At 45.2% G+C, this 25,375-nt stretch overlaps 1 protein-coding gene across 1 annotated transcript in view; it reads right to left on the bottom strand.

Annotated features, from left to right (window-relative positions):
- Positions 1-25,375, bottom strand: part of reln (reelin) — an 85,147-nt gene that overhangs the window by 57,035 nt on the left and 2,737 nt on the right. The window contains exon 2 of the mRNA XM_079272118.1: positions 9,668-9,775. Coding sequence (XP_079128244.1) covers positions 9,668-9,775 — 108 coding nt within the window. The remainder of the gene's footprint in view (positions 1-9,667; positions 9,776-25,375) is intronic.

A 25,375-nucleotide genomic window follows, 5' to 3' on the forward strand; every position in this document is an offset into this window, starting at 1 on the left:
CAGGACCAGCAGGAGCCGGTCTAACTGGCTGATAGTTCGGTTTGGTGGCAGAGTTGCGAGGATCCGAGAGGCACCATTCAAATTGATATGCACATTTACGAGAGTTATACACACCATTTGACATCTGGTCTAACAAACAGCTACTGGATTTGTCCCTCATTCCCCAATTGCCCTTCAGCAATGTCTGGCTTGAAGAGCAACAGCAAACTATTAGTTTGACTGATCTGTGTGTGTGTCTGTGAGTCGACTGTATTCATTCCTGTTAAATGGTTTCTAAGATACATTCAGGACAAACATGTTTTTCATGCGAGAGTTGTGATTGACAGGTAGGCAGTAGGATAATGCACTTCAGTCCTAAAGGTTAAAAGGAATCTGGATGCTTGTTGCTTTTTTTCGACCAAAAGTTCTAATAAACTGGTCCAATTGTTGTTTTTAATGAATTCATGTTCAATAAATTCCACTTCATTGCTAAAGCGCAAATGCACTTTCATGACCCTGCACGTCTGCGCACACGTATACAGAAGCAACCGCAAACAGAATATTAAAATGCATGTGTATGCATAGCAGTTTGCCTGGAGCGTTAATGAAATAAATCCCTACGAAGTAGCGTAATGTGCTGTAAGCAAATGAGGATATATTTATATTTGTCACTGCTCACTATACACTTCTTGATTAAACACAGAGACGTGCGTCTCATTTAAAGAGCACAGATTAATGCTTATGATGCATATCTTTGCCTGTGGTGTGCATGTGTGTCTTTACTATGTGCACACAGATAATGGCCTTATAAGCAGTGATCATTCTCCCACTTACTCAGACGTAGAAATCCAATGTATACCACCTCAGATCATTTGGAGAGCAGGCACATTTTAGGCTCATATTTCATTTGGTAATTCTTAAAACCTGTCATAAACCTACTGGAGCATTAACATGTGTTATTAAAAGCCTGTGAATGTATGGGAATCTGTCAAAAGCCAAAATAATGCCTCTGTCAACATGTTTCAAGAAAAGGCCGCACAATGGCGACATAAATGATACATCACAACAGTACTGACAGCCTGAGTAGGGACCCCATACGCTTTGTGCTGCTGAATGATCCCATGCTACGTGTGTGTGTGTGTGTGTGTGTGTGTGTGCGTTTGTGTGCGCCTGTTGTGTTGCATTCACCGCCTCTTCTCAACACCATCCTCAGCTGGTCAGCTGGGCCACTGCAGGGTCTCACGGCGCATGACAACCTGACTCTGATCTGTGTACTGGCTCAAACGAGCATCCATCTCATGCATCTGCCAATCACGACACCATGGAAACGGGTTGGCAGCGTTGGGGTGATGGCAGGGGTCCGGCGCAGCGTTGCCAGAAGGAAGCTGTGTGTTAATATGGGTGGTGAAAGATGCCTGTGGCCGGGGGGGAAATGGGGTAAGAGACTCTGTGGGAAAATGTGTGGGGGAGAGGTTTCGCCATATGAATGAAGGAGAGTTTAACCGGCAGTAAAGGACACCTGGAGGTCTGTTGAGCCGTGTGTGTGTGTGTGTGTAGGTGAGCATGCACAAGCATGTATATGAGAGACTTACTGTGTATATGTACATGTTTACATTATTATGTTTTTCCATGTGTGCACAGTACGGTCAATTGAATGTTCTGTGAAAGAAGCCATTTGTGTATCGATACAACGTTGGAATACATGCCCTGGCTCGCAGCACCAGACCAATTTTTGACCACGTGCATACATTTACAGAACAACTGCTCTTTCATTTAGGCCTCCATTGTATCTCACAGCATCCACCATCCATTATCCATAAACTTCTGAAGGCAAGGCCACACACACAAACACGCCCACACAACACACAAAGCCAAGGCTTATTGTAAGAGCTGCCACTGTAGCTGTAACCAGCTGAAAGAGAAACCGCACTGTACACATCAACATATGAACAATTATTAAATACCCTTCACATTTAATAATTGCTTATTCTTCTGTTATGTGTCCTCTACATTATTGCATCTATCAAAACCAATAACTGAATAATACAAATCATAAAAGTATGAAGAAAATGAACATTTAGTTCATTGCTTGAGGCTGTGTACGGCTTCCTTTCAATGAGCAAGGGCTACAAGCCACACAAGCGTAAATGATGAATGGACTACAGGAGCACCACTGGAGCATGATATACCCCCCTGAACTAATGTGTCATAATTGAAATGAATGTTGTTCTGAATCAAACAAGTGTTGTGTGTTTTGGAGCCCCACCCCTGAATGATAAATGAGACTTCTACGTCTCTGCACAGCCCTGTGATCCATCTCAAAGGCACACTCACATTTATTTTCACTGATGGTGTCTCAGAAATCAACAATCAATTTGGTGAGCACAATGTTGCGATTACTCAAAGTACCGATGGCCAAAACTGCGGAAATGAGACCAAAGTTGTGTAAAAATTGTATTTTCGTTTGTGTTTCTGAGCCCAGCTGAGGAACAGGGGCCTGTATAAAACTGGGTTCAGTCCCAGGGTCAAGATGTGTGTGTGCGTTATGTAAACCATCAGGGTGAAATGTTGCTGAAAGGCCGAACTCGAGTGAGTGCTAGCGGTGTGAGGACTGTGGAGCAGCACCCAGTGGAGGACGGCCAGCTCCGTGCCCCTGGATATGCTTACCACAGTGGGTGGCAAAGTCACCAAACTCCCCTTCCCCCACACCTCCAGTCCTCCAGCACCCATTTCTTCTTCATCCCCTCCATCCATCCATCCATCCATCCATCCACACGTGAAGCCCATGAGCGGCTGGCTCCTGTGGGTGTGTGTCATTGTAGCTTGGCAGGCACACACCACAGCTTTAACGGCAGGCGCCAGGGCTAATTTGATTTTTAATTCAACACGACTCCTCGGCTAATAGTTTGAGCTGGGGATTAATTAATCCGATTTGACTTGAGCTAATTTCTTGCACCCACGTCCCTGCTCCCCACCCATCAACGCAGTAAACAAACAAACTGGTTAGGCCGGGCTCTCGCAGGCTCCGTCCTGACACACATGTTGAGTGTGAGAGATAGAGACCTGGGGCGACAGGTGAGGAGCCAGTGGAAAGCCTGGGGAAGCTCGGCATGGTGCATGCGCAGCAAGTGTGTGTGTGTGTGCGTGTGTAGTATGTGTGTGTACCTAGATGTGTTCATGCAGGAGGCTGGAGCTGAGCCTGGTCTGACAGAGGAGTGCTGGGAGGCAGTGAACTAATCACGGCAACAGCCTGGCTCTCGTAAGGAGGGCGAAACACTGAGAAGGTCACCAACTATTTTTGCAGCCAAAATATGGGTCAGATTGGATCTGGGTGAGTTGTTCACAGATAACTTGTATGTAATGTAAAAAATGGGCGAGGCGGTGGAGCATTCCTGTTCTTCTCTGAGGCTTTTAGAGGGTGTAGGGCCAGATCCAGGCAGGGCCCTGCAGGGAGAAACCGGTGGAACCACTAAGCTCCCTCATCTCACAGAGTCAGAGAGAGCACTTCCACTTTTTCTAATACTCTCTGCCAGGGAACTTTAAAAATGAATAGACCTCAGAGTGCAGCCTGGATGGTGTGCACTTTGTGGAGAAGGCTTTGTAAAATCACTTTCTTGCAGTTTGCACACGAAACCCACAGATGCCCACACACTTGCAAGGTGCATGTGGAGGTATAGAGTATAAGGAGTTTTATATCACAACACAACAGTCAGCTTGCCTCTTTGTTGAAATGATGCAAACCCACTAGTGTTCACAGAAATGTGTCAAACCGAGCAGTCTTCTAGTCGAAGCTCCCTCTGTCTTCATTCTATCTTTATTTCTCTCTCCTCTCTCACTCTCTCTGGCATGGAACCAACCTCTCTGCATGGCAGAAAATAACATTGCTCTGCTCAAGAGAGACCACACATGGGAGGAACAGCCTACGCCTGCTGCTCTCTCCTGCAGGATAAAAAAATTAAATGATATTTAAAAACTGGCCAACATCTCACACAACACTTTGAAATCTCTATCAGTCAGTCCAGCTCCTGCCTTCCCCTTTCTCTACTCTCTTGGTCACCCTGGACCTTTTTTACCATACATATGGATGCAGCAAATACAGCGAAGAAAGGAAAAAGCACTCAAATGCTCAGCATGTACATCAAAATACATGTGAGCTCCCACAGAAAGCAAATATAAACACACACACACACACACAAATAGATGCACATATGCATGAGCATAGACACACATACTGAATACCACATGTAAGCACACCTCGTGAAGCCGTGGGAGTTCAAAGAAGGGACTATGTTTTCCAGGAGAGCTAGCGGGCACTTAGTTAACCAGTAATTCCCAGCAGCAGTGCTCCAGAAGGTCTACTGTACCATCGCACCTGAGACACAAGACCTGCACAGTTGGGATGTGCACTATGCACGAGTCCAGAGTCTGCTGTGGGTTCACCTTATGAATAATGGATTATGTTGTATTCTGTTTGAATTCTTTTCAAATTTCGGTTGCTTTTTTCGCATCTCAAGAGGCTTTGTGCGTGGAAAGAAGCTACGTAACTTGTGATGCATAATCACCCGAGCATTCCTCTGGACTCTGAGAGCACCCAAATGCTGAGCCACCTGTTAGCAGCAGGAGGACTTTGCCGGGCAGTGTGAGGGACAGAGCAGAGGCTCAGTCTGGGCGTGAAGGGTGGGAAAGCCCTGTGCCAGCAAAGCAGCGAGATTTACAGCGAGCCGACCCAGCCGATCTCGGGCCTGATCCAACACCGTGCCGCAGAGAACACAAATCACCTCCCATCCATAACCCTGCCCCCGACAACTCATTTCATCTTTTGCACTAATGAATTCATCATCAGGAGGGATCTGCCTGTGGGTGCCTTTAGCTCTGAGCAGAGAAGGAGTAATGGCTGAGATAAGTCATCGTCATCATTATCAACATCAGCGCCGCCAGCACCACCGTGCCTCTGTTCAGCCCCACAGATCCGGAGCAACAGTTTGGGACAGTGCAATGTCCTTGGCAGAGTTGCAAGAGGGGAACTTTGGGAGTGTCCAAGGTTATTACAAGGATGGATGTCAGAGCAAACGTGTCACGGAAGTGCGTCCTACCTGAGGGAATCGGCATGATTCCGTGTATGTCAATGGAATTTGAATGCGTTGTGGAATGAGTGGCTAAATCAGCGGGTGTGAGAGCTCTTATGGTAGCATGTGTGTGTATGTGTGTGTATGTGTGTGCGTGCATGAAGGAGTCTAAGCGGCGCAGTCAGGGAGCTGTCAGCAGCGAGCCAGGGAGCAGGTTGATCACAGGGCTTCAGTGCGTTTGAAGTCTCCGAGGGACTGACAGCTTCTCTCCCCATGGGAACCCCTTCCCTCCTCCGAGCACCACCCTTTTCTCTATATCATTCCTCTTTATCCTCCATCTCTCCCGACACAGTATAACTCCATCTCAGTTTTTCTCCCTATGCCATTGATGGAAGAGGTATGCGGAAGCACACTTGTGCTCCCTCTGGACCGTTGTTGCTTCCAAAGCGAGGCTTTGTTCAGCAGGAATCACACCTGTGAGTGCGTCCCTGTAAATACTGACATGATGAGCTGCCGTCTCTCGTAGTCTGACATTCTCACTGACATTCAGTCTGGCTCAGTGGCAGCGGGGCAGACAGCCGAACTTCAGCCTTGAGATGGATGAGTGTGTGGCTATCAGGATTTGAATGCATAATTATGCACGATGAGAAGGAAAGATCATTCGTGATTGTGTGTTGTATTTCCATACGTTTCTATTTGTGCAGGAGTCCTGTTAAACATGTGTATGGTATGATTAGACTTTTGGCGGCGGCCTCTCTGGCCCCTCCTCCACAGGTCAAGGTGCGGCAGGATTTCATCTCTAATCGTGCTGTGTGTTAGCATGAGCCCATCCGTCATGGGGACGGAGTGTCGGCTGGATGTCCCCGTCACTAAGCTGTCCATTTTGTCAGACAGCCAGATCCATCATATTGAGATGGGGACTGATCCTTGCTAGAAGAAGCCAACCGCCCGCAAATACATACAAATATGCAAATTAACGACAAAATAAACATCACCTGGCAAACGAGCCATCCATCAATGACCAGTTTCTCAGCAGCTCAGCATTGGCACGGCAACACCAATCAGCGACTTCGTCAGAGATGGAACGCCATCTTCTCATCTTCTCTCCCTCCTTCCCCCTCCTCATATCATTCACATACTGTCTCCCTTTCATTGGTCCCTCTTTGCCATTTTTCGTTCGCACTTTCCCCAATTTTCTCCTCTCACTCACCACTCACACTCATTCCCTTAATCTCAAACACTCTGTTAGCCCCATGTTGGCATTGTCGCCCATCCATTTCCCTCTCCTGTCTATTTCCAAAGCTCTCTCCTTCCTTTAAGTGCCTTTTTCTCATCATCGTAATTATAAAATATCTGGCGACATTAAGAATGAATACTTTTGTGTTTGAATGGATAATGATGTGGGAAACATTTTGCCATTAAGGGAGCAATACAAATCAGACCACATGTGACAATTCTTTCCATACAGGCCCCCGGCCTGTGGAGTCCAATTCATCACCTCATTGTTGCTGTGCGACATACAACAGCAAACTGTTCTTTTTTTAAACCCCAACCAAATAAATCAAAATTATTATGACAATTTACAAAAGTCTTTGTGTTCATCATAAGAAGTTTGTAATCTGTGTGAGCTCCTGACAGAACGGCAAGAGGCTGGAATGGAAAGAAAGTGCTCTTAATGGAATAACAGTCAAAGGAGGGAAAAACACGAAGCAGAAGTTGGAATTCTCCAGCAGCCGAGTCAGTTCAGACTCATGTTCCTTTTCTGGCAATGTGTGTATACATCCCCTCGTGCATGTCAGACACACACACACACACACACACACAGACACACACACACACACACACACGCACACACACACACACGGAGTCTAAAAGTTTAAATGTAAAACATGTTGCAAAGGTCTCTGGTGAGCAATTAGGTTGTCAAACTATGCCAGACAATATAGTTAAATGAATCACCTTACACACTCTACCTCGCGCATGAATTACACTGTATATTGTGACTGAGTGAATCCCACAATGATGCGTTTGTTCTTTCCTGCCAGCGCCTCACACTTTGAAACAGAATAATTGTTGTGGCTGTGCCTCAGCCAGACTGGTTCATTGGGCTCCTTAAGGTCAGATTTATAAAAAAAAACACACTGAATTTACACTCCTGTGTTCTGCCTCTCTAAAGCAGGCCTGGCTCCCAAACATAACATTGTTTTTAGCTCCAGTTTGTCTGATTTTGCACTAGCCATAGCAAAGCAATTGCAGCATCATAAAGGTTTGTGGTTAGCCACCCGGCGGCGAGTGGGGGATCCCCAGCCTTTAGGTAACGGAGGAATGAGCCTCGAGCAACCACAGCTCAGCCCAGAAGCCAAAGATACGGCATTCCTTAGACTACACTGATAACCACCCTAATTGCTCCATTACACTTTGGTTAACTCGACGATGTGTGGGTGTTCTGGCGACGCAGTAAAAAGTCTGTCCCTCAAAGCTTCACATTTTTATTACTAATGTAGTGTAGAGTGTATTGTTATTCAGAGGGAGTGGAAGCCAATAAAATGCTCACTTCCCTGTCTCCATGTCGTGGTGTATCTGTGTACATGTGAAGGTATCTACATTAGTGCATGGGACAGAGCAAAAATAGAAGAAAACAAAAGACAAAGGAAGAGGAGGAACAGTGATAGAGCATGTGCGTTTGTGTGCAGTGTGGTCATGCACCGGTTTTATGAGTTTTCCGTAAAAAGCAATGAAGGGTGAAACGGAAGGCCGTGGGGAATTCTCTCTTTGGAGGCCGGCTTGCAGTCATCCTGTCTGCAAGAGCTCTGACCACACCAACCACTAGACATCCCCAGGTTAGTGTGCAAACACCAACCTCTCCGTCTCCTCTGTGCCCTGCCTTTACCCGTTGATTCTTCTTCCCTCGTCTCCGTTTCAAACCATTTATGTTCACTATATGTCCGTCTTTGTCTGTCTCTACACTGACATCAACTCAGCAGAAATAAAAGATCTACAAACTTAAAAGTCTTACCTCTCTCTTCTTGCTAAGCATTATCTTGTGATTTCAATCCTCAAAAACATTCGGCAATTTCGATGTACCACTGATCTTCTCCCTGTGTGCGAGATCCTGTGGTGGCGGTGCAGTGAGGTTTTTCCCCTGCTGGATTTCATGTTGGTTGAGTTAGAGTAGATGAGTATCTCTTTTTTTTTATTCTCCGTGTGTATACGGCCATGTCCATGTGTAGCTGTGTCCCCTACATGCCTCCAATAAGAAGGGGATTAGAGCCACATCCTATAGTAAGGCCCTCTACACTAAACACTGGGCTCGTAAAACTCCCTTATGGAGTTACATGACCCTCTTGTCCTCACAGATCTTTTTATATTTGTCACAACACCAATGGACATCAAGCAGTTCCATTGTAGTTCCACTGCATGATCTTCAAAGCATTTTGCTTTGGCTCTCTTATGCACAGCATAGGCGGGTTTCCATGAGCTCATTAATGAAGCTCTTTTACTCTCCCTCTCTGTGAGCGTCATTCTTCAGCCCTCCCAAGGCTGAAGAATCCTTCTCTCCACAGGTGTGACACCCTGCCATGGACCATGGTGTGCAGAACCAGCCAGGCTGCATAGGGTACCTTGAGGAAATACCATCTACCCTTTGAAACTTTTCAAATGAATGAGAGCGAAGCAAAGGTGACGCAATCCTTGCTTGGATGCCTCACCAGTAAGCAGGGCTGCCTAGAGAGAAGAGCTGCTCTGGCCAGGGTGAAGTCAGCGTCTGAAGAACAGTGGAGTGAGTCAGGGTAAGTGAGCCCGCTGGGCAGCAGTTCTGGGCCAGTAGCCCTGTTCTCACAGGAGTTCTTTATGGCCGATCCATCACCCGAGATAGCCCCCACCCATGCACACAGGGACTCCATCCGCACAGAGTCCAAAAATCCTCATTGTACTGTCCTTGTCAAAACAATTGAAGGTGTAAATTTAACTTTTGAGATAAGACACAGCTATGGATGCAGATGATGCAAAAACAAAATACTGATCATGTTGAGAAAACTGTAACAATAGCATTAAAAAGTCCCCAATTCCTGAATTGTTTTCCAAATTCTTGCTATTGTAATGATACAGTACGCAATCCAAATGCAATGCAACTGGACCACTGCATCTTTTCTGCAACTCAACATCTGACCAGCTGACTTACTGATCATTAATATTCTCTCCTTTGTTATTGGAAGTTTGGTTTCGTCTCTCAGAGGGCTCACATACTTTTGCTGGTTTGTTCTCATATCATCTCATATTCACGCGTCTGTTTTTCTTCCCTCAAGCATCAATGAAAGCGCATCTGGCCGAAACCATGGTCACCTCATCCCCAGTCCTCATCCGTCACGGCCTGTCACAACAGGAGAGGGGAAGTGGTCTTTTGGATTCTGGATACGGATGTGGATAACTGAGCTGGGTCGCGCTCACTGTGATACTCCATAGTCTCGGCACTAAGATGCTATTCACATTATCTACGAGTTTGTCGTTTGTGCTAAAATGCAAAAACTAAGTTCAGCATTTAAAGAGGAGTTTGCATCGGCACAAAGAGCATGGGTGGGGAAAGCACTCTAAAAAGCCTCCAGTGATATCTTAAGAAGACTTACCGAAGCCAAAGGCCGCTGGAGCAGGAATGGGAGCCGACTGGACTGGCGTGGAGGTGTAGAGGCCGGTCACCAGCAGACCATCAAAAGATACACTGGTAGAGACGGTTACTGAAGAGACAGAGAAAAGGAAGACATTAAACATCGGTGTTAACTGTCAAGCTGCAATGTTACTGTTGTTACACATACAGTTGGTTACACCATAAAGCAATTGCTTTACAAATGTAAATTATGAAATATAATACACTATCCTCACATCTTTCAGTGACCTTTTATTGATAACTCAAAAGAGGACAGTGAGATAAACTGTAATTTACTGCTGATAAGGTGTCAGAGATCGCAAGTACAAAGTTATGTTCACACTTCGTTTGCGAGCTACGCAGATAATTAGTTGGTGTTGTGAACATTCGTGTGGACAGGACGTCTGGACGTGAATACACACTACAGCTCCCTGACATACTGCTGCTAATGAGCACAGAGATCAGGTGTCAACAAATGGAAATGTAAAGCGAGCATTTACTGGGAGGCCAATGAGACCAAACGCCCTGCAGGTGCAGAGGAGAGCGCACAAATGTGCAAGCAGGTGTTGAAGCAACACCGTCACACACGCCCACACAACACACACACACACACACACACACACACAAAAACACACAGGAGCCGCCTAAATGGAGGTTTGAGTCACTTTCAAGTAATTGAACAAAAAACAATCCAAAACCTCAACGTTTGTCTCATGGCCAACAGCTCAAGAATGTTAACTAATCCTGAACAAATCACTGTGCTTTAATCAAAGCCTGTTGACAACCATATTAGAAGAGACTGGTGAGCTAATTGGCTGTAACCTTGATAGCTTTGCTCAGTCTCCATTCATCACAGGTCATCACAGAGTAGAAAACTGCCAGAGGTCTATTATCCAGCTGTGGAGATCCACAGCTTAGTGTATCCAGCGGCAAGTTGACTATTGATCTACCCAGTAAACAAAGGCCGTGAGTGACGGGACCACAGAGCCAGCTCCATCACTGGAGGAAAAGAGCTCAGCCACTGGACTCCTTCCAGCCAGACAGATCAGAGCACAGGGGAACAGACTGCGGCTCAAAGGAGAGCACACTCCCACAAAAATACACTTTTGCACTTTGAAAACAATCCTTTCCAGTGGGGAAAGATGAAGGCATTGTTATTTCCTGACCCTGGAACCCCCCCCCCCCCCTGCTTGAAAAGATGAGAAAAATGGAGGAGACACCCGCGGCGTTGCCGTGTTTTTCGTAAGAATAGCAACATGTCGATTTGGTCTCGGGGCGTTCTTTCTTCTGGGCTTGGTGTGTTGCAGTGTGGGAATCTGGGCAGAGCAGACTCCTGTGTGGCCCAGTCTTCCTGCCTGTCTGTCTCGGCGACTCCATTAACACGTCCTCACACAAGGCGCCCAGCATTTGTGTGTGTGTGTGTGTCTGAATGCGTGTGTTCTGCATGTGTCGGTGTATATTGGATGTGCTACGCCCTGTTATAAGAGCACAGTTCAGCCCGTCTCTCCCCGCCCGTCTCTCCTCCACATCAAAGCCTCAAACATTCATCCCACAGCTCTCGTTATTACATCCAGACATGTCCTCCCCTTCTCCTGACACCGTTCTTACACAGAAATCCGGCAATATAGCGCTAATGCTGTATTTAACATGCTCGTTGTTCCACAACAGTAAATTACATATTTGTTAAGGCGGCTCTCTGAATATCTTAAAAATGCCCACTCAAGCCATATGATCCAAGCAAAATGAGACATGGTGAACACGGTAAACAGGAGCTCTTTGAACTCTCAGTTGACTTACTGTTGTAAATTGTCAAAAAAAAAGTCAACCTAAATCTAAATGTCAACCAATCAAAAGAAGGAGCTGTTTGCAGTTGATTTTGGTGAATACAAAATATTCTACAACTGAATTAATATTAACAATGTAAATTCTCAATTATTTGCAAACATTTCTCTTTTGTATGACTGTCTCTGTGAGAGCAACACGTAATCTATCTGTGTTCCGTTTGTTATCGGCTGTGTGCACTGCAATAGTGTCCCAGCATGAGCAGCGTGAACAAGAAGCTGTATTGTGAGAAAGAGATATTTTGCTTGGCAACCGATACATTATCATATTAAATCCATGTTCCTCGGTGCACCTCTAACACTGCAATCCCAACAGAATGCAGAGAAAAGGCCTTTCCATTCAAACAAGCAATTATCATGCTCGTGCTGAGCATACATCTGCTCCTCTTTTATGCTATTTTTACCTATTCAACAAATCCATTCCAGAGTGTGGTGACCCAGGTTATCAGTGTTTGCGTGATGTCGCATTGATCCAAGGCCATGGCATGATACAGTAGTAATGGAGTAATGGACTGGATTTAATGTAGTAAGTTGGAGCAGGCTTCACCAGCTTCCATACACACAATACGCTCATTTCTGCATTTCCACTCACCTGCAAGGTTGCACACACTCCATTACTCTCTGCAGACACTTGCATATGAGCTACACGCACACACACACACACACACACACACAAGATATTTCTCTGCCTCCACCATGGTATTTCTCTCTTTATCTACCGCTTACGCCTCTCTCCAAGCCTCTTTCCCTCAGCCTCACTCCCGTATGAGGAATCATGGTAAAAATGCTCTCTCCTGCATTTCCCCCCTCCATCTTCTCCCTTCTCATGCATTTTCTGCTCCCTCGCAGCAGTTTTCCTGCACTCTGTTTGATGTGGGAGTTGGAGGAAGAAAGCATGGAGGGGAGGCAAAGCTAAGGGCACAAGGTTACAATCAAAAAACAAGAACAGGGGCGAAGAGGAATGGAGAGAGGAGTAGTCGTGGAGTGGCCCACGGAGAGCGACGCGGCCTGATCAATACAAATGCAAGATCTAAATTATTTAGACAGGCCTCTAACACCCCTCTCTCTATCGCCTGCTGAACGCAACAGACGGATGAGCCAATCGGATGAGATCAGATCAGATCCAATCACCTGTGGGGGTACTTCACACACACACACACACACACACACACGCCCCCACACACACACACACACGAGGAGGAGGCTGGCGGCCTTTGATGGTAGCCTTTAAAATTCTTGTCCATACTTCATGTCTGAGTACTGTTCACTTGGCTGAGGGGATGAGAAAGCCACGAGGAGGGAAAGGGGCTGAACTTTATTACCAACGCTCTCATCCAACACATTAGCAGGTTCTGTGTGTGTGTGTGAGCATATGCGTACACACACTGTGTGTGCACCTGTGTATAACTCTTCAAGTAACAGGAGGCTTTGACTAACATGTGTCTGAATGAGGTATTCTGGATATATATAATGCAGTCTCTTTGCACAAATGCACACAACTTCATTTTTGTGAAAATATCTAATATCATAACATGTTAACTCTGTCTATTTTGATTGCCAGGTTAGTATTGAGTGGTGGCAGAGTAAAATGTGCAGTTTGCAGCTGTTTGTGATAGCTTGAGGAGCCAGAGCACTCTCCAGCAGTAAGGTGCATCTCGGCTGACCTACAGGTAGCCTTTGCTCTGGATCCCTCCCTCCCTTCAACTCCACATCAGAACATCGACATGCTCCTGGACAAGTCTGGTGTCAGTAGTTGCAAGTTCACCTGGCTTAGAAAAAACACCCATTTCACTTGCACATGCACACGCTCATACTTTATACTTGAACACACCACAGAGCACCTCCCTTGGCCCTCAGTCGACATGCAATATTGATGATGCGATGTGGTATGCCTCATTACAGACACACACAACCGTGCTCCTACTCAACTATTGATGGGCCTTGGGCTTTCTTCACTTCCTTGGATCCACCAGGCGTGATATTAAAGGCACAAAGTACCAGCCCACCACACAAGCCAACAAAACACACACTCTTTGCCGACAAGTCTCTCAGAGCTTAAGCAGACACACAGTGAATATACACGGCGACGACTAATCAGTGATGAGAAATCAATCTTCCGCGACAATCTATTGAGAAAATGTAAATGTGATGTAAATGTAAATAATTGCTGGCAAATTAGAAAGGTTTTCCATCCAGCTTCATCAACGAGCAGAACGGCATGCTACTTTTTTTGTCCCCCAAACTCATTTTAATTTGTTTGATTCATATTTCAGCTAGGATTTCAAAACTTCTTCTTACCACCTGTCAATCAGGATTCCTGCTATTACCAGAGTGGATCACCTCAACATGAGACAAACAAGGTACTATGGGCGGTTAGGGAATAGATGTTTAAAATTGTATAAGATACTGTAGTAAGGTTTTACACTCGTCCCAAAGAGGTATGCTGTAGAAATGAATGCACCTGAGGTAGACAGAGAATCTGTTTTTGTCCCTGGTTCTTTCTTTCTTTCTTTCTTTCTTTCTAGTACACGCAGTGAGGGAGCAGCCATGATTGATAGATGGTTTTGGCCATTTCCTCGAAGAACAAGGACTATTAAACAGTGAAAAACTGACCAAAGTGTTGCGCACTGTGTGCTGGGTAAGCAATCATATTAGGGACATGAAAAATAGGGCCCAGTGGTATCCTAAAAGCATTGGTAATGTCTCGCTTCATGTAAAGCAAAGCACGGTCGCACTGTTGTTGGCAATGCTTAGCGGCATGAGCTCATTCTTAAAAAACAGCATGACGAGGGACTAGGCTGGAGCTGGACAGGAAGTCTGGGAGCTATGAGAGAAGACCTGATTTAGACAACTTGCGTTTTAAGACCCTGTATGGTTGGCATGGCCTGAACAGCTCCTTTCTGCTCTTTGTGTACCAACACACACGCCAGTCTTCACCACACCCGCATTCATAACCTTTACTTCGCTAAAACAAGTCTCAGAAAACATTTGGAAAGTCCCCAAGACTGAAAAGACATGGCTGCTACACAAAGAGGTTCTGACAAGATTGGATTTGGTAGCACTAACTTAGCACTCACAAACAAGAAAGCATAGTCTGCACTGTTGCATGATTACAGCATACTGCAAGGGATACTGTAACAGAAAGTATTATCAATGAAATCCCCGGGTTTTTTTACGAGGACACCCTTTTTGTTTCCAAATGGATGGAGATTTTCCTGGCAACAATCTGGATAAAGATAGTCGACCATCTGACTCATATCCCACTGGCAGACACGCACGTGCCCCAGAGAGTACCAGGAAATGGAGACCAGACCATGGGGAAGCTATAGTTCCATCTGTTTCCGTGGCCATGCCAGTCTCGGGGTGCCACTTCACTCTGCGCTTCCTGAAATGGTCCAAACCATCAGTCACCTGAGCATGGCACCTTGAAGGATAGGCCGTTATGTCCTCCGATACAGAAGGTAAAGACAGTCCCTTTAAAGTACAGGCAGATGCAGAGAAACTGCAAGTATGAATGTCTCTCTACAGTTTCAAAAGATTGTGTGGGAAGTGTGTTTCTGCACATATATGTGTCATGTGGTGTTCTAGTCAGGTCTTAGAGGCATCATTCCATTGCGTAACCTTCTGGCACCATCCTGGCCTGCTGGCACTGCCATCTGCTGCTGACACTAGATCACAGACAACCTATCAGCCACTGAGCTTCTACAGGTCTGCTTAACTGCAACATCTCTAAAAAATTGTTTTGCATGAAAGCAATTCATCTCTGGGGACCAGTTTACAGGTCCTCTCATGATCACTGCCAGAGATCATAATGTGCAGCCTATTCTTGTTCTTGGTCCAATTTGATGAGGTTCTCCACTGTTTACCAAGGAGGGGAGTCGAAGCCTTACTGCCTGCCTAACTTGGCTTCACCCCTGCAACAGCCGTGGAGAAAAACAGGAGTGAAGAGGCAGTTCTGTCACAAACATCCTGTTCCTCACACATAATCTGCTTCAGAATCACACTTCATTGTGCGGCTCTCAAACCATGCAATGTATGCGTGTGTCTGTTTCCATTCATATGAGCACGCGTGTCACGTTCTTGAGCACAAACAAGCACAGGTGTGCGAGTTATTCTACACAAAAAGAAGCATCGGTTTATATCTTCTGAAAGTCTCCAGAGTATTTTAATCCTCATGCTTTGCGGACATTTTCTTTCCTTTCATTATGATTTCTGGGGTATATCACCATACGCATATAATCTGCCGGTAATATAAAAGTTATATTATTCCGCACACATTCTTCGTGATGTGTCAAAAGGTCGACACTTGATTTACAAGGAAGGTCCCACCCCATTATGAAGGCATATCCACGAATCGACGAGGCCAAATCAGTTACGACAGAACATTTCTTCGTAGTTCCTAACTGAACATTGCATGTTCAGAAGAAGCACATCCCGTTGGGACAACTCAAAGGCTATTCTCTTTACCTGTGTGTGGCTTTGATAGCAAATCATCTCTCTGGGCTTTTAACATTATTCATTGGTTCATTGTACAGAGGCCTCAAACAGAATGCCAATCCCATCCCATCATAGTACTGATCTCTGCTACGAGACTCTAAATGGGTTTTGATAATCTACAGTTCTGCTATATGGACCATGTCTTCAGCAATCTTGATGAAATCTTAGTAGAAGAGAAAGGGTAAGAATATCTACTGTACGTATAAGACTAAAAGACAACTGGATAAGAAAAGAGCCGAGGCCCAAAGCGGCAAGCAACAGCATCCTGCATAATCACTTATGAAAGACATCTTAGAAAGCATTAGGTTTACAGAGCAGTCAGCCTAAAGAGAATATCATTCAGAATAAGATGCATAATTGGTGGTTGCTGTAAACTTAAAGGGTTACATTGTAATAAGGTAAGGCCTCTGTCGCTTGGTGACTGCCAGGACTGGAGAGTGAGCTGTACTTATGATCAACACCATGTGTTCTGTAGACAGAGAAAAGGCTTCAGCCATCCAGCCCTGACAAGCAAAGCATCTTCCTTTACTTATCAGAGCCATTCTGAACATGCCCTTGAGGAGACCAGGTGTTTAACACATAAACTATATTCTAAACGCAGGTTACGGAGGAAAGCCACTGTGTACGGCTTTGCCTTCCGAGACAGAATCAAAGGAATGTAGGAAAACACTAAAAGCCCAGTCAGCCTCAAAGACCGGGGTAAGAACCAAACCACAACTCGTTACACAGACACACAACACACACACACACACACACAGATCAATGACACTAAACACATCCATCCACATGTGTAAAGAGACACGTCAACATCCCATGCAATTGCACAGAAACACACTCAAACATAGACAGCTGTGAAAGTACGCACAGACAGAATTCAGACATTGGACATGGACCAACACTGTTGCATAATTCTCTTTCCATGTCACCTGCTCCACTAGGAGCTGTCCTGATAGGAAACAGGAAGGAGGTAATGAGGGCCAAGTTGTCAACCACAGCCTATATAACCCCACAGGCTACTAAACCTAAGTGACCCCCCCCCCCCCCTTCTCACAGCTGGTCTGTCCCCCACCTCCCTCCACAAACTGCTTCACTACTGAGCGAGCCATGACCGGAATGCATCTGTCAAAGCACGGCCTTGAGACTTTGGACAAGGCCCCGAGAAGGCCACAGATCATGTCACTACCTGTCCAACGAAGTCATACATTTTGAAGAACCAAACAATACCCACATCATTTTGAACTAAAGAAAGCAGTTATTTCACATGGCAAGTGGAGCGGGGATCTTAGTTAGCCAATTCAAACCCTAACCTGATTGTTGGAGGTCTGTAGCACAATGGCTCAAGTGCTATAAATGAAAGAACCAAAATGCTCCCTGCATCTTATGTTTTGGAAACTTGTCCCACAGGTCATCATATACTGCAGTTTGTATCCGTACATGCTGATACTTCAATAAAAGAAGCAATCTCATTGATCCAAGGAAGGAGGGAAGATAGTAGGTTTGCTGTGAAAAGCTTTTTTTCTTTGCTTAATTAATTCTTAGTGAAGTCCTTTACATATCAAAAGCACAACACAATCTGTCTTTAATCACTTCCTGAGTAAACCTAAGGGGCTCATGAAGACACAATAGAGCGGTCTTCCTTCACAATTGTGTCTTCTCTAACATTCTCCTGAAGAAGAATGCCATTGAAATTAACTAACCAGCCAACACTGAAGGTGTTTCCAATTTGAGTCATTTTAACAGAATGCCAATTGGCCATTTGATGGCATTTAGTGACTTTATATATATGTTAAGAAACAAGTGGTCAATATCATAGATGAATTTGTAGCCAGTGCAGAGGGTGTACAGTACAGGAGAAAACAAAGCACATACAGTGCTTCTATTGAATTATTTCCAAACAGCGATCAAATATCCTTACAAAGTTAATACTTTATTCTCATATTGTACTTAAAAAAAATGCAAAAACGTTCTTTTTGCTGATTTTCCACCTCTTTAGTTCAAACATTGCGTATTCCAGTCTCACTAAGGTTTATGAGATGAAAGAGAATAAGTGAGTAAGTTAGCATCAGGTGCACCCGCCCTCATCTTCCTCATGGGCTGACACTTCAAACTGCAGTTTTTATCCAACCTGGACTTTTGAACTGTTTCAGCCTCGTGAAAAGTCAAAGACATGCTTCTCATTTTATGTTGGACAGCAACTATTGTTAGTGTTCCAAAAACAAGTCAGCTTTTCTGACATGCAGTATGCGTGGCTTTTTAACAAATCAGAGAGTTTTTAACGTAAGGCAGTCATGGCTTCTAGGGGCCACACTTGACAGAATAGTTACAACAATGAAGAAACAGTGGTAGGTTTCACATGGATATTTGAAATAAAATACATCTTTGCATGCTTTTAAGCTGACACACAAAATCAGTCTGCCAAAAAGTCCATCTACCTGTGCCTGTAACATGGTAACATCTGCGCCTAGTTTGGACCAGCCCAGAAACATCTGGACACATCTGCCTTTTCCAAAACCAGAGAGCTGCTGTGCCTGTTAGTGCCTACTACTGTACACACATGCATATGTGCACATAGGAGCACATGCACACAGCACAAAGCCAGGCTCAAGCTGCCTACAGTGTTACAGACTGACAGCAGTCCCCAACACACTCTATCATAGATATAATAGCTCGAATATGAATAATGGAATTGTGACTTTACTCGGGGGTTTAATTTACATCCCCGCTCCGTCCGTCCTCTTCAGCATTACTTCCACACCTTCTTTAGTCTCTCCTTCCTGCTCAGACAATGTTTTCAACATTACAGCACTCCTGCATAGGGGATTAGGAGACTATGTACTATAATGTGAGACTTTATTCAAAATAAATTAGGTACAATGTAATGCATTACATATTAATAAATGGTGCCAATAGATCAACTTTCAAAAATATTAAATTGATGTAAAATTATGTAAAATAACAATAAGCCTTTAAAGATTAATGACCCATAATAAACAATTGATAATTGTTATTCAACAAGTACATTTGATTTCAGTCCTCTTAAATCTTAAAGCAATCTAGAGTTTGGCAAATTCTTTAAAGAAGTGAAAGACGTCCTGTGAGTTGGAAAGGAAGGCAGGATATTGTGCCTCACTGTTTTTCTCTCCGCTCCCTGCTCTTTCTTGGCGTGAAAATACAGATTATGGCCAACGAAGTGAAAAAGTACTGACATTAGTCAAAGTCTGACATGCCTCCATAGCTTTTGGGTATGAATGTTTGGGTGGAAAGAAAGTGACAGTGGTGTGGGGGGGGGGGGGAGGGGGGTTCATAGAGCAGAGGGGAAAGATTGATTTATAATTAACAAGCTGGTTGCGGCAATGAAAAACTAGATGGTCTCTACTGGCAGTGGATCAATGGGGAGCATTTCCCTTGACATCCAGTCTTAATCACACCAGCTCGGCTTGGTAAGAATGCTCTCATTGCTGTAATTAACACTGTCACGCTCCCTCCATCACCCATCTCTCATCACCACCTCTTTTCTGCCTTAACCTCTACCTCAGACCTCTGCTTTCACTCGATAGCAAGGATCACTCAATGACCATCACTCTGTATCCTCTGCTGTCAAGACAAAGTGATATGTGTGCATTAAAAAACTGTGTTGAGTCACTGTCAAAGAATTGTGTTGTTGTAACTCAAACCTTGGCCGAGCCTCATTCATAGTCCTAAGTACACAGTCAACAGCAACTGGTCACAACAATGCCCCAGTACTTGTGAGAGGTATACCAGTTTTAGGGTTTCTTAATATTTTTTGTGTTCTTCTGATACCTACCTTATCTAAACAAATGGTTGAGTATACTCTCCTTTACATGTGACTTATTTAAATCACTGTATCCGAGCAATTTCGCTGACAAATCAAAAACGATGCAATAAATAAACATGGCTGTTTCTATTTATTCATTGTCACTGGAAAGTCTGCATCTCCAGAGTGGGCAGAGGAAAATGCTGAGGTGTTTTTTAATATTATCTGTCCTATGAAAGTGAGCACTGAGCGGCAGATAGACAGCTCCACGTTCATTTCTGGAAGGAAAAGGGAAGTCAAGGATAGAAATCAGCCGAGAGAGAGAGCCATGCTGTCCTTTATGTTGGATGGATGCCATCACACTCTAGAGTCTAGTGAGGCACAAAGGTGAAGTGTCACTTCTTCTTGTTCAGAATTTCAGTTGTAAATCACTCCCCGACACGCAATCGAACACCTGGTCCACTGAGGTGTAAGACATGCTGCTACAACTTGGTAGGAACGGACATTTTATATTCATTGATGACATATGAAAGGTAATGGTAAGCTTGCCTTTCAAAAATCATTCTGATAAAGCCTCAAAAGCAAGATAAATGTACTCATCTTTATTTTACTGGGAGAATCTGTGGAGTTTCTAATCCCGAGTCAGAGCTCACTGGTGTCACGTAGAGCCGTGGGGGCTGGAGGTTTGACATGTGGGGTTTTACAACAGAGCATTAGGGGAATGAGGTATTTTCAGGGGCCCTGTTAACGCTAACCCCCTCACCCATGCTGTCACTTTCGGCTGCAATACGAGCGAGCTTGTGCCCGTGTGCGGATGTGTAATCTGCCTCTGCCAGCCTGCCGGGTCTCTGTGGGCAGAGTGGGCCTGGTTGTTTGAAGGAGGCTGGAGCTGAATGGGGGGGTAGTAGCTGGGGCTAATCCGCCCCAGCCACGCGACGTGTGCCCAGCACCCAGCCAGTTGCACCATGCTGCCTCCTCTGTAGTGGGTCCATTGGAGCGCAACAAGGCCCTCTGAATGCTATCAGCACAGACGGCACACTGCCCCCCAAGCAGGGATTACAGCTCTCTCAACGACGCCGCCAGGAGGAGGATCCAGAGCAAGAGGAGGAGAAGAAGGAGGAGGAGGTACACAATCCTCCAACAGGACCTCCATTCTCTAAAAGGAAGAGGCCATAGACAAAGCTGACACGCTAATCAACAGCGGCTGGGAAACCACCCCATGAGAACAACACATCCAGCACGAAGGATGGGGAGGAGGGAAGAAAGGTTTGAAAAGGATCCATCACTTTTCAAAATCCGGCTTAGAGCCACTTGGTACTCCTTAAGGAGAATGAACACTGCTCCATTGTTACGAGGTAGATTGGGATGGGGACATTAGCATGAGTTTGCATAGACACAAGGAGCTCTTAATGTTATATGTGGGCCTGGTATTGGGGCTTTCTGTGATTAAAAACAAACAAAAAACCTTTGTAATTATATTTACAACCTGTTTGTAAGTTGTAAGTAAACATCAAAGGGGCAGAAGAAAGGTAACGTGCCAATAGAAAATAATTAAATTAGAATGCTGCTTCCCTTGTGCTTTCTATTGAAAAACCTTGGAAGAAAATACATGGTTGGGAAAAAAATGGTTGGGATTCATCCTCACACCCTCAGGGTCCAGAGCATGTTGTGTGGGCTTTGTGGGCTGGGGTTGTTTCTCACTATGCTTTACCATTGGGAGTGATACAAATACAATGTGTCTTAAATACAGAATTCCTCACCAAAATGAATCTTCAGCAACAACAGGAATGTGAGTGAGCAACCGACGAAAATGCTACCAAATGTTTTGTGCTTCAGGCGTGGAAAAGAAACCTAATAATGACACCATATTTTGGGCGGTTTTCATGTTGCTAAAGTTATGCCAGGAGTGGAATCTCTGTTGGTGCTTCTGCTGTCTAAACCTTAAACCTCCAGACACAAGGGAAACACAGCAAGCGAGTACATAGTAGGACAGCAGGAGCCCAGCATCTGCACACCCCAGCTTGTATTATCAACAGAGAGGCAATCCAAATCAGGCAAACCCCCAAAAGGCAAGCACTCACTCCAACATCCTGAAAATACTTACGCCCACTCGTCTGCCCACTCAGAAAAGTTACTGAAAACACAGCTCACAATTGCTTGTTAAGAGCTTTCTTGTTTTGGCTGGAATGTGAATCCGCTGAGGAAATTGAAAATAAAAAATGTAAGCGCTCATTGCCGCTTGCCCAGATAAGACTGGCACAGGCACACACCTCTGCCTGGCAGGCTTCCACTCACTGCCTGCGTTTTGAGCTCTTTCTAGCACACCTGGCACCATGCTGGCATCACTCTGGCACCAGCCTGGCAAAGGCTAACAACGTCACCGTTATCGGAGTTGATTCTCCGTTCTCTGATGCAGTAAATCAATTTTACACAAACGTGGCGTATAGGTGACATCTGGGCCATCTCAACTATCTCGGCTTCAAATTCTCCAGAGCTGCTGCAGCTCACTGCCTCTTTATGAGGCAACACAACGGCAGAGACACATCACACGCGTCCCTGCACGTTTCTTGTAGCATCATTACAAAGTCATAGGTTTATGCAGTATGCTAGAATAGCTCGGGCATGTTCCTGTGACGCAGCCATTTAGCTCCTGACAGGAGGAAAATAGTCAGCTCCTGTTCACGTTATCATGTCATATTCTGTTGTAACATCGACACAAAGAATCGCAACAGCCCGCTGATCATGACATTTGTGGTTAGCCAGCGTAACATCTGACCTGTCTCTGTGTCATGATGGATCACCCACTAAGAGCCGAGTGCTGTGCGCATGGCCGAGCGTGCATTTGCGACAAAGAGAAGATTCCCAATGAATATCTATTCTCATTTCTCGCCCATCTGCACCTTCCTATAAAAAGGAAACTGGCATATCTCGCTGGATACAATGCACTCTAAATGGTTCATCATTCAACGTCCACAAAGACAGAACACCCAAACACACCCAGCAAGCTCATACAAACAGTAACACACTTCTCTGTACTCAGTGAAGTGACCTATTCAGACGGAGCAGCAGGAGGCAGAGAGGCTGAAGAGCTGGGAAGCTAATGAATGCACAGGTTTGGACCACTTGAGAGTGCTAGTGCTGAGATATTAAACCATTAGCCTCTATCCCTGTACTCCTCATTCACTCGTACCTCCTGTTTTCCAGTGTCCCTACTCCCCTAAACTAGAAGTCTGTATGAAAACTAGGCCAGTCTTTTGATGGGTCACTGACCAATGCTTGCTGCACCGTTAAGAAATACTTAAGAGTTTCCTTTGGTCTTTTTAAATAGATAAATATGAAATGCTACAGTTAAGCTGTATACAGACACGTGAGGGGAACTAGATTGGTGGGACAGGAAAAGTAGGGACACCAGCCAAATCTAATCACGCGGTAGGAACAGAGCTCCAAGCAATGCAGCACTGACAAGAAGAGGTCAGAGGTCAGACAGCAGACCCGCAACGGTCCCCTCAGAGGTTAAGTGCTGCAGAAGGCGATGATGACATCCGACGGGCTGCTGAAGTCGCAGCAGATTGATGCCGTTTTGGTCTTCAATCTGGACGACTGTGAGTTAGCGAAGACTGTAAGATGGGCCCTGTGTTTCCATGGTGTCTCACCATGGTGACCCTGCATACAGCGAGATAATACCTGCTTTCCTACAGCCTCACCGGGGCCACGCGTCTGTGGCCTTCACTTTGACATGAATGTCTTGTTGTTCTACACACACGTCGGTCAACCGCACACTCGTAGAAAAAAAAAAAAAACTCCCCCAACCCACGACAAGCAATCAACTGTGCCGATAGATAATGTCCGCATTCCCATTGTAAGCCACATTGAGTTGTTTCTGGTGGTTGGCAGGAGAGCAGCTGAAGTAATTCACAATGTATAATCTGATAGGTTATCCTGGGAAGAGCTGATGGCATTTTGTGGGGATGAATTTATCTCCGAGTTCCCATTAAGAATGTCATTTAGTGGCACCATCCAAATCCCCTTGAAATGTTGATTGTTTCTCGGGCCTCTTCAATCATTTGCACATGAAAAGGTCCATGGAACCCGGACTGCTGTAGAGACCATTGACAGATTAGCAATGTCCATTTCAGCCATGTACTGTCAACTAGTTCTCCCAGCAGCTCTCTTGTCTTACCCTCTGTCCCTTTCCCTCGCACCGCTGTTCCTCCTCCTGTTTTTCTAATGTGGCACTGCTGCAGCCCACTGCATATTGCTTGGCTTTCAATAGTGCAAATATAGTGAGAGGCAGAGCCATGCTGCCTATACCTGAACCTTCATGCCTCAGCAGGGGCTTGTGTTAGTGGCTCATTCAGTGCTTTACACTGACATCAAATAACCCTGCACATAGAAACACACACACACAAAAAAACCCGATGCGCAAATATGCATACTGCCAACACAAGCACTGACTTAAGCTTCTCAAACAGCATAAAGATGAAAATCCACAGACAGCAGACATAACAATGGGTTCCGTACACAAACAAACGTGCAGTGTACTTGAAACCACTGCCATAAACAATGGTTGAAATTCCTCGACACACAAAGGCACTCAATCAACCTCACTGGCCCAATTTCTGCTCATGCACCTCCATTTTTCCGGCTGTTCTCTACGGACTTGCAGAGGACACCGCGCTGCCATTGCATTCCTTTCTAATCATGCTGCATAACACAGTAGAGTGATGCCCCCTCTGCTCATGATTTTAATCAAATGTGCTTTACTGGAAAAGGCCATGTTTTCTGACACTAAAACAGTCCATTTGGAGGAATGTTGCATCGTCCTGTTTTCCCGCCGCTGCGTCACCCTCCCTCCTTGAACACCGTTGTTCATCTGTAAAAATGAACATGCAACGTTTCCACAGAAGAGGGACCAGAAACAACAAGAATGAAAAACAGCACTCTCTGATTGACTGTGTTTAGAAACGGAGCTCTGGGGTTTGTGCTCCTATAAACACGCGGCCGCTGTGTGGAGAACATCTCGCATTCCCACAGCAGTTAAAAGAGGTCAAACACTAAATTCATAAAAAAATGCTTTGACATTATTGAAATAAAGAGCGGCTTCCCGAGTGTGGAAAAAGTGGTTCAAAGGGGTTGTTTGATTATTCAGAGGCTAAAATCCCAGTGTGACCTCAGTTCATGTTGCTGCTCTCTCTCCTCTGAAAGATAAGGCTGTGTGTGGGCAGTATGAGAGTGTGTGTGGGTGACACTTGTTCTGCATTTGTCTGGTACAAGGTTTGACCCTAGAGTCTGAATGGAAGCACACACATCTTTTCATTTCCCCTCGTTCGGTTTCCCAGCAGTTCAGAGTGTCTCTACAGTATTTCTGTTTCCATTTTGTCCACTATGACCCTGCCAATACACCCACCCTCTCAAACATTTTACACAGAGAGCAGCGCAACCTCTCTTGGTCATTTCATTCTGATAGCTAAACACAGTAATCTTGTCTACAACACACACACACAGAGAGTACGCTGCCCACACATGGTCTTATCACTCAAAAGCAACAGAGAAGCGAGAGGCAGTGAGGTCAGGTCAG

The sequence above is a fragment of the Melanostigma gelatinosum genome (assembly GCF_949748355.1).
Source record: "Melanostigma gelatinosum genome assembly, chromosome: 1".
Taxonomy (NCBI): Eukaryota; Metazoa; Chordata; class Actinopteri; order Perciformes; family Zoarcidae; genus Melanostigma; species Melanostigma gelatinosum.